Genomic DNA, 14,790 nt, shown 5'->3' with positions numbered 1-14,790 from the left:
CCCGTTCGTAAAGTATGTTTAAATATGATCATTTATATTGATTCTGTATTTATTATTATAGAGCTACTACTCTATGAATTATCATATTATACCCAATATATAGTAGTGATTTTAAAAGTTAAAAAAATATTATTTGGGTGCCATCAGCCAGAATCGAAACTAAAACATCTTGTCTTCCGGTGTTATTCATTACTATCTGAGCTATATCAAGACTCTGAAAATTAAGCGACATTATTGTATAATGTGCATGTGTAGAGAAGCACTTTAAGTCGACTTATGCCTGCCAAGTTCCAGTTTTATAAATTTCAAGCACTTAGCAGCTATTTTTACCGGCTAAATACAAAATCAAATTTGCTTTACAGGTCTGACTTACCTACGAGTATATATAAAGATTCGAGTTTGTAGACCAAAAATTGACAGAGTAGTTTGATAGAGACAGTTTCGCTCACAGATAGATAAGGTCACTTTAATATATATATATATATATATATATATATATATATATATATATATATATATATATATAGTCTGCAATCTAATGCTCAAATTATTGATTATTTTGTATTTTTCAGAACCTGTAGTTCAACCAAGATATACGCCACCTTTATCAAGAGAAAATTATCACGGTATTTATATTCAAGCAATCGATTCTTATTGAAAGTTGATCCTTTTATAAAAGAAGTTTTGCTACTGATCTGAATTGATCAATAAGTCAGACACTTCTGATATAAGCTGCATTTCCTGTTTGTTTGTATGACTGTATTTTGAATTTTTCTCAAGGGAAATAATTACATGAAAACTTCCGGTAGCAAACGGTGCTGCTGTTGTAGAGAACAGATACTACACTTTTAAATATTTATTTGCACAAAGTATAAAAATGTTACATATTGAACAAATTAGGCACAAGACTAATCGAAAGTGCAGGGATAATGGATGCTGTTGGTCATCCTTGGTCACCAATACTTAAAATTGTCTATCCTACCCGTAACTAGAAATATCTCAGTCACTGCAATACCACATTCACGACAGGGGCTGTCCTACTGAAGATAAACTCAAGTTTATTTTCGCCCTTGTGATCGTTTTGTAACATATGAGTGCCTCTATCACTGCCTTAATGTCTTGGAAGCACAACGCTCTGATCCCCATCTGGCATCAATTGAAATGGATGGCTCTCGTCTAGGAGAAGCCCCATGTTTTGACAAGCTTCTGGGTTTGTCCTTTACTCCTTATCTGAAATGGAACATGTACATCAAGTCTGTTGCCAAGGTCACTGGAAAGATGGTGGGATCCTTCTACCGCTCCAGAAGATATCTCACTACTGATGCAATTCTCTATCTATATAAAAGCCAAGTACGTCCAAGGATGGAATACTGCTGCAATATCTGGGCAGGAGCTGCTAAAACCAGCCTATCCTGCCTTGACAGAGTACAAAATTGACTTCGTGGCTTTATTATAATACATATAACGTCATATATGACGGATATTGTAAACAAATAGACAACAGGAATACAACATTATTATGATATATATATATGTAAATATACACATGTGTGTGTGTGTGTGTGTGTGTATATTGTCATGTAAAGTTATAAATAATTTTTTTTTAGATCTGTAAATTCTATACCATCTTGTAAATCACACCTTTAAAACCATTGTACATTTATTTTAGTCACGTTCCTAACACGTTAAAACGTATATATATTTTTACACAGGAGACGCTTCACTATTTCAAGAAATTTAAATGTAATTTTAACTGAAGCATATAAAAGCATCCGGATTTTAAACGAACAATAATCAAACATGCTTGAAGACGACTGATGAAACTCAGTTGAAAGTACTTGCAAAGAAAAAATAAAAAACAGATGGAACAAGACGACTATGGAACTTTCTTACACAGATTCAACCGAGAAACTAGAAAACAATTCGAAAAATTGAAAAACTACAAAGAAAACTCATTAAACAAGAACACTCCGTGCTATTTAACAATACTTGTCTGAATGAAAACATGCTGCCTAAGTACACTATATATATATATATATATATATATATATATATATATATATATATATATATATATATATATATATATATACGGGTCACGGATAGTCTAGTATATATATATATATATATATATATATATATATATATATATATATATATATATATACTAGACTATCCGTGACCCGTTGGCTCAGTATGTTATATTAGCTATGGAATTCATGTATGAGTGTGACATTTGTGACGTAAGAAAATAGTTTGTTTTTTTTTGACATAACAAAAACATTTCTATGAAAGTATATTAAAATGAAAAAAGAAGATTTCTATGAGTCGTTCTGTTTATTATAATTGATTATTTTGGAAAAAAAAATTACAGTTACTGAATTATAAGTGGTTGGCCATACTTATAGGTAAATGTGCACTGAACAGATACCATAATACTTATTATAGTTAAATTCAAATTTTGATATATCTGCTTTTTTTTTTTTTTTTACATCGTTCATTTCTGTATTACGTTTAAGTTATTTTAAACCCCACTCTTCCCATGTTAAATAATAATTTCGAAATAATAACATTAATATTTCAGTGCGCAGGTCATGCGCGCACGCGCAACCGGATGTCGTAAACCGGAAAGTGGGTTACATACATCGTTACAAGATCATTTGAGTTTTATAATTATATAGATATATATATATATAATGTGTGTGTATGTGTGTGCGTTAGATGATGATTGCAGCATCTTCACAGAGTATTGCTGTCTCAAAATTCGTGTTCCGCATGAAGTACCCCCTCATGTGTTCTCATGTAACTTTAAAGGCCTGCAGCTCACTTACAGGCACAATGACACAAACATGACACACCAAGGTCAATGTGATAACGGAGTTGATTAAATCCGGATAAGGAATACTGTTTTTGTGCACAAGAATGAGCCTTCTCAGTCCAGATATAGAGCTGCATACATTACTGCATATTACACGCACTGTGCTATGAGGTCGCTGTGGAACGTTGTATGAGGATGGTCAGCTATTGTGAGACTTCAGGTGGCTCACATACCCTGCTTTAAAAAGGAAAACATGACCATGATCCAATTTTCATGGTTACCAGGTAAAAATTCCAGATCTCCTCTCCTAAGATCCCTTTTTAGCTTTGCACGCTCCATCCTATTAACCTGAACAGAACCACAGCTATTTTTTTTACCAATTTCCGCAAAGTACTACAATCAACCACAGTCATATATATATATATATATATATATATATATATATATATATATATATATATACATATATTGGTTGGATGACCGCGTCCCTTGTCGATACGAGGTAGGTTCATTTCACAGTCGGATTTCGGCGCGGTTTGCTTGATCTGTGTTGGTTAATAGAATTCTTGTGTGCAGGGCGTTTGCTCAGTTGGTAGAGTGCTTGCCTTGCATGCAAGAGGCTCGGGTTTCGAATCCTGAGTTCGGATGTGTCTAACTGATGAGCCCAAATGAGGGCGAAACTCGAGTCTTGGACTTCCGGTTCTTTGACTGTCTTGGCTCTTGTGAGCTGCGACGTTGTTTGGCTGTGGAATTTATTATATACATTCTCTCACATTCTGAAAATCATATATATATATATATATATATATATATATATATATATATATATATATATATATATATAGTGGTGGGACGATTCCAATATTTTTCCCAATTCCGATACAATTACCAATTCCGTACTAAATTCCTGATTTTGATAAAATTACTGATTCCGATTCTGATTCTTAATAAATCTCTAAATATTTAACTATAAAGTTGCTATTTTGTCCCGATTACCGTAAAACCACATCTTAAATGTGGGCATATTTTCTCAAATGTAAAAACACACTAGCGATGGGTGGTCTAGAGATTTTAGTCTTAAATCAATAAATATTTATTATTTTATTATTACTACAAGCAGTGGAAGATGTTTCTTAAATCAAAGTCAAATAAAAAAGATAATGTAAGGAATTGGTTTTGGCATCAGGAAATAGGCTAAAATTTTTCCCGATTTTGATACCAATTCCAATACCCCAAAAAGCTCAGATTTTTCCAATTCCCAATTCTGATTCCGATTAATCGTTCCAACATACACACACACACACACACATACACACACACACACATATATATATATATATATATATATATATATATATATATAAGAGAAACAAAATTAAAACTGTAAGTCGAACTTTACAATCAAAATCTATTGTTCGACTGAATACTCCAAAAACAATTTACAAAGTCCTTATTCCGCGGAGTTTCAAAGCATGCTATTCTTATTATTCTTCTCATCAGGGGACATAAAGAAATCAGCAAATATTATTTGTAGCAATGCTAGAATTTACTAGTTAAGGCATTAAGTGAACCCACAATTTCTAGCATTGCTGCAAATATTATTTGCTGATTTGTTTATGCCCTCTGATGAGAAGAATAATAAGAACAACATTCTTTGAAACTCTGCGGAATAAGGATTAAATTTTCTATATATAAATACTGTTATTTATATTAGTTTGAAGTTTACACTTGCGTATATCAGGTAAACACTACATCCCTTTGTTTTCATTAATATATATATATGTATATATATATGTATATATATATATATATATATATATATATATATATATATATATATATATACTTATATTTCTCTCTCTCTCTCTCTCTCTCTTTATATTATCTTCGTATGGGTGTTCTTCTATAAAAAACGGTTAGAGAATCAACATAAAAATGAAAAGTGTAATTCTATGTAATAGAATGCAAATAATAAATAACGATTATTGAATAACGATTTGTCTTTGACAACAAATTCGTTTCCAGATGATTATCAAACTTCGCGTGAATTGCGTCCAGTGAATCCGTCCCCATCACACGCCTCAGGTAATGCATCGCCGAATAACCTGCGACCGAACAATCCCACTCCTAACTTGCAGAAAGCTGAACCCATCCAGGAAAGGCCAGGTATGCAATTTATGTTTTTCTTTCTTCACATAAAACAATTCTTGCTTTTATTTGAAACTAGCCTGGGTGCCCGGCGTTGCCCGTGTGTTTGGACGTGTGTGTTAAGCAAAAAAAAAAAAAGTGGTAGTATGCAGACAGGCTCGAATCCATACCGCAAAGGAGGAAAAGAATGTGAAAAAAAATGGCGTCTTTGCATCCATCGCCAAACCGGAAGTGACCAAGGTTTAAATTAAGGCTAGCCAATTGAAAAGAAGGGATGACTTTCGAAAATATCGGTGAAAAAAGCGATCCCTCCTTGTAGAAAAGTGTCCAGTTGATTGTGAAGGAATTAAGTTTTTTAGCCAATTTTCAATATTTGTCATCCAAAGGTTCGAGCTTCAAAACGATACTGATCTTGTGGATATCCATCGCCTCTATCGAAAGTTTTAGGCAGACATACGTACATACATACATTTAAACAGACAGGTGAGATTTATACTATAGAATGTTCTAAAATATTATTGAGTCCGCTTATGCAAATGAAAAAAGAAAAAAATGAAATACTTTAAAGATTCAATTTTTGTAATTTGTTATATTTTCACTGAAACCCAAATTCTATTTATTTGTATACCAATATTCATTTATAAAATTTCTATCTCTATCAAAGTCACCTTGTGTGTGTGTGTGCGTGTGTGTGTGTGTGTGAGTTCCTTCCTTCCTCATAGGTTCTGAAACGGCTGAGCCTATCTTTTGTAAAATTCACACAAAGCGAATTTTTATGTCTGGCAGTGTTCTTAGATATGGTTTGTGCAGAAATTCACCTGATAAGCATCGAAAATCGAAAAAATCCGATCTTAAAAAGTCTCTCTTTCTTATAGAAAAAAAGACGAAGAACTTTTACGGGAAATTATTTTACGTTACACCAGCAAGAGAGATAATAAAATTTCAGCAAATCATTTTTTCTTCAAAAAATAGATTAATTATAATTTGGAGATATAACTTAGTGGTAGAGTATTTGACTACAGATTGAATGATACCCTGTTCACGCCCTGATGAATCTCACCATTTTATTTCGAATTTTTCTTATTACTGAGTTCAATTTACAATAAAAGAAGTACCATTTAAAATCGCCACAAATAATTTTTCCTTTGCATATTTGAAAACTAAATAATCAGAAGTGGTTTTCCTAGGGTATTTATTGTCAAGCCCAAATATCAGCTGACGTGATATTGTAAACAAACACAGACAGATTCTTGCTTAATGGAAGCTTTTTTTTTTTTTTTTTTTTTTTTTTTTTTTTTTTTTGAGCTCTTCACTTTTCTAAGACTCCTTGATGCCTCGAACCTTGAAGTTTTCGACATTTGGCTTGCAGAAAAATTTTCTTGCTAGTAGAATGGGGTGTTCTGACAATCTCCCTGGCAATGCAACGCTTATTCCTCTCATTAAGTTTTCTTAAATGAGCTCTTTCAGGTACTTTCCTACTGGTCTTTCCATTGACCACATACGCTTTGATAGTTTGATGATCTCTACAAAGTTTGTTGGCTATTTCGATGGTAGTCATTACTTTAGTAAGCATTGAAGTTATTTAAAATCGATCAGAATTGGTTAAACCTGGCTTTTTCCCCATTTTGTCACTTGTGCCATTTTGTCACTTGTGCCATTTTGTCACTTGTACCATTTTGTCACTTGTGCCATTTTGTCACTTGTGCCATTTTTTCACTTGTGCCATTTTGTCACTTGTGCCATTTTGTCACTTGTGCCATTTTGTCACTTGTGCTTAATCAAGTTGGACGGCTAAAATTACCACTTTTTAGAAAAATTCCATAAATAAGAATATTAAACTGAATATTTTTAAGTATATCTCCGTATAGGGAAGAAAATATCACAATTAAACTATATACTTCAAAATTTTACCAGAGAATGTGAAAAATTAAATTTTAGTAGTAAAAAATTGATTTGCATAATCAGGCCGCACTCACTGTATATAACTACAAAGTCACTATTCTCCAATGCATAGAATATTGTTATCACATCTGGGCTGGTGCATCTGCCACTAGTCTCTCACTCCTAGACAGGGTTAAAAAAGAGTCGCCAACCTAATAGGTCCTGAATTATCAAAAAAAAAAGCGACCCCTCCTTGTAGAAAAGTGTCCAGTTGATTGTGAAGGAATTAAGTTTTTTAGCCAATTTTCAATATCTGTCATCCAAAGGTTCGAGCTTCAAAACGATACTGATCTTGTGGATATCCATCGCCTCTATCGAAAGTTTTAGGCAGACATACGTACATACGTACATACATACATTTAAACAGACAGGTGAGATTTATACTATAGAATGTTCTAAAATATTATTGAGTCCGCTTATGCAAATGAAAAAAGAAAAAAATGAAATACTTTAAAGATTCAATTTTTGTAATTTGTTATATTTTCACTGAAACCCAAATTCTATTTATTTGTATACCAATATTCATTTATAAAATTTCTATCTCTATCAAAGTCACCTTGTGTGTGTGTGTGCGTGTGTGTGTGTGTGTGAGTTCCTTCCTTCCTCATAGGTTCTGAAACGGCTGAGCCTATCTTTTGTAAAATTCACACAAAGCGAATTTTTATGTCTGGCAGTGTTCTTAGATATGGTTTGTGCAGAAATTCACCTGATAAGCATCGAAAATCGAAAAAATCCGATCTTAAAAAGTCTCTCTTTCTTATAGAAAAAAAGAAGAACTTTTATGGGAAATTATTTTACGTTACACCAGCAAGAGAGATAATAAAATTTCAGCAAATCATTTTTTCTTCAAAAAATAGATTAATTATAATTTGGAGATATAACTTAATGGTAGAGCATTTGACTACAGATTGAATGATACCCTGTTCACGCCCTGATGAATCTCACCATTTTATTTCGAATTTTTCTTATTACTGAGTTCAATTTACAATAAAAGAAGTACCATTTAAAATCGCCACAAATCATTTTTTCCTTTGCATATTTGAAAACTAAATAATCAGAAGTGGTTTTTCTAGGGTATTTATTGTCAAGCCCAAATATCAGCTGACGTGATATTGTTAACAAACACAGACAGATTCTTGCTTAATGGAAGCTTTTTTTTTTTTTTTTTTTTTTTTTTTTTTTTTTTGAGCTCTTCACTTTTCTAAGACTCCTTGATGCCTCGAACCTTGAAGTTTTCGACATTTGGCTTGCAGAAAAATTTTCTTGCTAGTAGAATGGGGTGTTCTGACAATCTCCCTGGCAATGCAACACTTATTCCTCTCATTACGTTTTCTTAAATGAGCTCTTTCAGGTACTTTCCTACTGGTCTTTCCATTGACCACATACGCTTTGATAGTTTGATGATCTCTACAAAGTTTGTTGGCTATTTCGATGGTAGTCATTACTTTAGTAAGCATTGAAGTTATTTGAAATCGATCAGAATTGGTTAAACCTGGCTTTTTCCCCATTTTGTCACTTGTGCCATTTTGTCACTTGTGCCATTTTGTCACTTGTACCATTTTGTCACTTGTGCCATTTTGTCACTTGTGCCATTTTGTCACTTGTGCTTAATCAAGTTGGACGGCTAAAATTACCACTTTTTAGAAAAATTCCATAAATAAGAATATTACACAGAATATTTTTAAGTATATCTCCGTATAGGGAAGAAAATATCACAATTAAACTATATACTTCAAAATTTTACCAGAGAATGTGAAAAATTAAATTTTAGTAGTAAAAAATTGATTTGCATAATCAGGCCGCACTCACTGTATATAACTACAAAGTCACTATTCTCCAATGCATAGAATATTGTTATCACATCTGGGCTGGTGCATCTGCCACTAGTCTCTCGCTCCTAGACAGGATTAAAAAAGAGTCGCCAACCTAATAGGTCTTGAATTATCAACTAAATCCATCTAAATGTCCCATCGCCAAAACGTGGCATCCTTGTGCCTGTTTTACAAGAATTTCAATGGCAACTGCTCTAATAAACTCTAAGCATTAGTATCCCCTCAACTACAATGTCCCCAACAAGCAGCAAAATCCCACGCCTACACTGAGATCACTAGATGCCGTAAAGCCTTCTACTTGAATAGTTTTTTCCCTCTGACTGCTGCACTTTGGAATTCCCTCTCTGGAGAAAATACATTGAGGTAATTGCTAAGGGTGCTGCAAGGAAGGTGAGCTATCTCTACCGTGCTAAAAGGCCACACATACCTGAGAGTATCCTATATATCTACAAGGCCTCGGTTTGCCCATGCATGGAGTATTGTTGCCACATCTGGGCTGGTGCATCTGCCACTAGTCTCTCACTCCTAGACAGGGTTAAAAAAGAGTCGCCAACCTAATAGGTCCTGAATTATCAACTAAATCCAACCTCTGTCCCATCATCGAAATGTGACATCCGTGTGCCCGTTTTACAAGACAAGTGCTTTAATGGTAAGTGCTTGGGCAAACTCAAAGGACTAGTACCCCTTCAACGTAAATATTTCTAACAACCAACAAAATGACATCTTGCTGCCCAACTCCCTACATAGTATCCCGGCAAATCTGGTCCCTATTAGTAGCCTCTTACAACTTAGGGGCACAGTGCCTTGTTTCGGGTAAATAAACAGTAAAAAAAATTAAAATTAAAAAAAAGATAAAAATGCGAGGCAGAACAAATACAAAGCAGGAAAAAAAGAGAATAATAAGTTTTTGTGTCCCTTTCCATATTTTTCTTTTCTTTTATGGAAATTCCTCCAAACAAGGCATGAAGCCATTTGATGTAAAGAGTTAAAAAAATTACTTTTAGGTCAAAAACTTATCTATATATATAAAAGCGAAAATGTATGTATGTATGTATGTATGTGTGTTCGCTTTTTCTGTATATCAACAAAAGGCTTTTTTCAGAGAAGCGGTCGCTCGCTTCACAACTTTTTAAAACTTTTTATATCACATATAAATCGTAATATCTCACAGTTAACAACGAAGCTCGCCTGTCTATTTAATTTGCTCGATTTCGGGAAGATAAATATTCAGTATTTTTCGCTCGCCGCATGTGGGTTTGTCTTTTTCCTATAACATCTTGGGGGTGGGGAAAAAAAGCGTTCAGCAGCAAATGAATACTATCCCGCAGTCAAACTTGACCCCATTAACTCATTAAAACGGGCACCTGCTTTGCGGTGGGGCAATGATTAACGTCGCACTTTTTTTTTTCACACTTTAATTTACAACTTTGCCTCAACGGTTCGGGTTCGATCCTCATACTTATTTTTTTTTAAACCCCCCCCACCTCCAAACACTGGGCAACGCCGGGTACCCCTCGCTAGTCTATTATATAAAGGGAACCTGTCTGTGTGTTTGTATGTCTGTTAAAAACTTTTGTCATCCGCATCCGACCAAGTGGAAACTGGTACCATCTGAAAGAGCAATGCCTCAGATGTATAATATGTGAAAATTAGAAAAAAAAGATTAATTCTGTGGTGGTCAACTGGACCACTTTTTGGAAAGGGTGTCTATTTTTTGTGTCGCTGTTTTTGCAAGTCACGCATGTGTAAAGATTATTTTGCAACGTCATGACGTCAGAAGCACCCGTTGCCATGGAGTCAAACGCATTTGCCCAAAACTTTTTGCCTTCTTCTCTTCTTTCATATTTGAGCTTGGCTGTGGCGGCTCATTTTTTTTTTTTTTTTTTTTTCGGTCACACATGCACTCCCTGCTATTTTGATCGAAAGGAAAGTTGTTTTGATTCATTTATTAAATTTTGGTGGGGCAGGGGAATATTTTTCCAGAGCACAGGCAAGTGCTTAATATATCTTCTCTTTGTATCCTTTCTGCCGAAATATCTAGTGAGGAGGTTCTCATGTACTTCTTCTTTTTTTGAGCGATTACATTTTCGTGTTTTAATCCGTTCTTTTATCTTTGAAATTGTTGTTTGGATAACAATGGAGTTGACATTTAATAATGAAAAAGTGCTCAATATCCTTAGTATAGCAGGTGTGTCCAAGTAGAACTTCATGTTGACCTGGGCAACGCCGGGCAATGCCGAGCATCCATGCTAATCAAGTGTTAGATGGAAAATGAAGGATTTTGACTTTGATTTTGGCGGCATTTTCCCAGGATGGGTTGAGTTAGCTCTTTCACAAAACACACAGTGTCCCTGATGAATACAGATGCACAACATTTCACAGCAGTCAAAATAATTATAAGCAGCCAATCACAAGACTAGCATCAAACACTGTAGACCCATGAATCAGAGGTAGGTTTGACGTCGGCTTTGATGGTGTGTTAGTAGGTCTTCTATATTCATGCAGTGGTGCCGGGATATTGCTTAGTCAATGAACTCTCTTGTGTTACAGCATGCAGTGTGGCCAAACCAACAAAGTATCTTCTTTAAAAGTGCTTGGTTAATGAGGATCATCCTAATTTCAGCAGCACTTTCTATCATAAAAAGGAAGATGATTAGGTCTGAAACGCCCTCTGGTGAGTGCATGTGTAAAAATGTGTGTAAAAAAAAGGGTAGGTAATTCTCTACTTCTATTTTCCAGAAAATCCAACTGCAAAGGACCCGGATTCAGCTCGCTGTTCAGAAATCAAAAACTTCAGTGAGAAATCGGACAAATCTTCCCCAATTCCAGGTTAGAAAATTTTTGTAAGAATCAAAAATTGCATATTTAAAAACATTGTGACTATCTTGAACTTTTCAGCTCTGTAATGGCTGCCAAATGTTTTTGATTCTCAAATTTCGATCAGTTTGCAAAAATTATGCGCCCTGTTATTTATTTATTTTTTTTCCTGTTTGATTTTTGTGGATTTTTTAATCTTTATTTTATTTTGCAAACTAGCAAGGAGACCCAACATTGTCCGCATATTGAATGAGGATCAATGAATATTTTACCCTTCCAATACTTTTATTGTCATCGAAATCAGTGAATTCACCCATTTTTCAATCAAATCGATTGATTGCCTGCTCTAGTCAGGGACCCACTCTGGTGCACTAAGAAGAAGCTTACATGTCTCACCACAGTAATTTAGTACACAATCCATTGTAGTCTACATTGCACTGTAGAGAACGTATTGTTGATTTTATAAAATTATTTTCATATATAATAGCTTGAATTAAAGTTTAAAATGCAAAAGTCAAGTATCATGGTTCAATTGTGCTCTAAACAGAAACATTTATTTTGAATGTACATCATCTTATCAAAAGAACCTACTGTTGATTTTATGTGCCAAGTCCTTCAGCTTGTGCAGTGATAAAACTTCTCAAATGCCCTTGTGATGTTAGGTTGTATAAGAGTTTAAAGATCTGTATTCCTTCTTTAATTAGGTTTTTTTAATTATCGATTTTCGATACTTATTGGAGGCATTCCAATACAAAATCTATCTTTTTTTTTTTGAGACAAGGCATGAAGCCACTTGATGTAAGGAGCCAACAAGAACGAACGATGATTATTGAAAATGCAGGAGATGCCTATTGACCTTAGTCTTAAAAAGACAAAGGCTGTAGGTAGAAGGAAAACAGTGAGCAGGAAGAGAGTTCCACAACGTTGCAGTTCTTGGAAAAAAAAAAAGCTTCTAGAATAGGAAACGGTATTACAATGTATTAAAACAGTGACTTGATGGAGACCAGTAGACCAACGAGTCAAACGAGCTGGAACAAAGGAAGCAGGGTATAGATCAGACAATTCTGAGGAACACGAATAGAAAGTGGCAAAGACAACTTCAAAATGATAAAAGGATATTCAAGAGATTCAAGACTAGGGACACATACAATTTTGAATAGTGAATTTTGATAGCAGTGTCGAATTTACCCCGGGAAATGGTTATTCGAAATGCAGTATGTTCAACAATCCATCATGGCAAGTGCAGAACAGCTAACACTTCATTTCTTTTACCACATTTACCTTTCATCGCCTTTCATCTGACCATGCTGACACAAGTAAAAACACAATGAAAGTATAAAATATAAGAAAATATACATATGCATATTTATAATATAAAGCTGAACGTCTGTGTGTGTGTGTGTGTGTGTGTGTGTGTGTGTGTGTGTGTGTGTGTGTGTGTGTGTGTGTGTGTGTGTGTGTCTGGTCACGAATAGGCTCCTATATGGTTGACTATTATAGAAAACTGGTCACATATAATGATAGAAGATGTATCGAGACACAGGAGTGGGTATGTTTGATCTGGCAGAATGGTGGTTCACTAGGATTGTGGGGTCTGCGTTCGCGCCTGGCCCCCAAAGTATGGAAATAAAAAATTTTGAAATGAAAAAAAAAAACGTTTACAAGTGTTTTTGATATAGATGTACATAAGAATCCTTTGATAAGTATGTTTCAACTTAAATAGGGATGGTATAATAAAATTGTGGGGGCTGCGTTCGCGCCTGGCCTCCATAAAATGGAAATAGGCACAAACTTTAATAAAGACTTTTCAGTTTGAAGAAATATGGTATAATAAAATTATGGGGTGTTCGTTCACGCCTGACCTCCATAGAATCGAAATATGTCACAAAGTTTAACAAGGTTTTTTAATATAGATCCACAGAATATTGTGATAAGTGTTTCAGTGTGAACACGTATGGTATAATAAATTATGGGATTTATCTATTTATTTTTACTTTCATCATAGTTTGCTTTGGTTTTGATACCCCCAAATTCGAAGCTATCTCTTTACAACCGTTCCTTTTCATAACCTATCATACTTTCATAAATCCGAGTCCATTTTCTGTAGGCTGTTTTTGAACCCAGTCAATGACGGGTACTTTTGCTAGTATATATATATATATATATATATATATATATATATATATGACAGCCCCTTTAAAAAATTCGTTTCTTATCGTTGAGCACTTTCAGTTGAATTAAAGTCGGTCAATTTAGCTCTTATGCATAGATCATCGTATAACGATTAGATCACTGTCTGACTGACGTAAATAAACATTTAAAATTAAGATGTTTAAATTCAACGTTATTTCACGCGGTTAATGGTAGCCGAATGGATACGGTCTTCACTATTGGAGCCAAAGATGTCTCGTGTTGCGGTATTCAAATCGTTCGACTGGTATTAATCATGACACCCTGCACTGAAGATTCCCGAAAGGATGAAACATTAGTGTCTGTAGGTATTTAATTATCATAGTAAAAAAATAATTATATATATATATATATATATATATATATATATATATATATATATACATCATATTTATCAAAAATGAATCTTTCACTGTCATATATGTTAATTTACTTCGGTTTGTGTCTGTTACACATCTGTATTATATTGCTTTCTGCGAATAACGTCTATAAACTACTGATAGGATGATTCCAATATTTTTTCCGACTCTGATACAATTACCAATTCCGATTCTTTATAAATCTCTAAATATTTACCTATAAAATGTGTATTTTGTCCTAATTACTGTAAAAACACATCTTAAATGTGCATATATTTTCTCAGACATAAAACCACACTTTTGAAGTGGGGGTGATCTATATATATTTAGTTTTACTGGTTGTTTAAAATCAATAAATATTTTTTTCTTTTATAATTACTATCAGCAGCGGAAGATTTTTCTTGAACGAAAATCAAAGAAATAAAGATAATTAAGAAAATCAATTTTTGGCATCGAAAAATAAGCACAATTTTTTCTCATTCCGATATCAAATCTGATACCGATTCCGATACCTAAAAAAGTTCCGATTTTTCCGATTCCTGATTTTCGATTAATCGTCTTAACATTAATCTAATATATAAACGACTGTCTGTCTGTCTCCATATTTTCAAACTCTATCTCCACCGAAACTAAAAATCGCAGAGCGGTGATAAGGGCCTCAAAGGATTAGATTTTTTTGGCATCG

General features: G+C 34.0%; 1 protein-coding gene across 4 annotated transcripts in view; it reads left to right on the top strand.

Annotated features, from left to right (window-relative positions):
* The window catches only part of LOC145296099 (sperm-associated antigen 17-like), a 163,836-nt gene that overhangs the window by 128,934 nt on the left and 20,112 nt on the right, over positions 1 to 14,790 (top strand). For all 4 annotated transcript variants that reach the window (XM_080142243.1, XM_080142242.1, XM_080142241.1 and 1 more), the window contains exons 30-32: positions 573 to 626; positions 4,844 to 4,984; positions 11,479 to 11,568. In XM_080142243.1, coding sequence (XP_079998369.1) covers positions 573 to 626; positions 4,844 to 4,984; positions 11,479 to 11,568 — 285 coding nt within the window. The remainder of the gene's footprint in view (positions 1 to 572; positions 627 to 4,843; positions 4,985 to 11,478; positions 11,569 to 14,790) is intronic.

This window comes from Euprymna scolopes, chromosome 16 (assembly GCF_053919585.1).
Source record: "Euprymna scolopes isolate OS-2025 chromosome 16, ASM5391958v1, whole genome shotgun sequence".
Taxonomy (NCBI): Eukaryota; Metazoa; Mollusca; class Cephalopoda; order Sepiida; family Sepiolidae; genus Euprymna; species Euprymna scolopes.
Note: the sequence above shows the minus strand (reverse complement) of the source record. Positions and strands in the feature narration are given on the sequence as shown.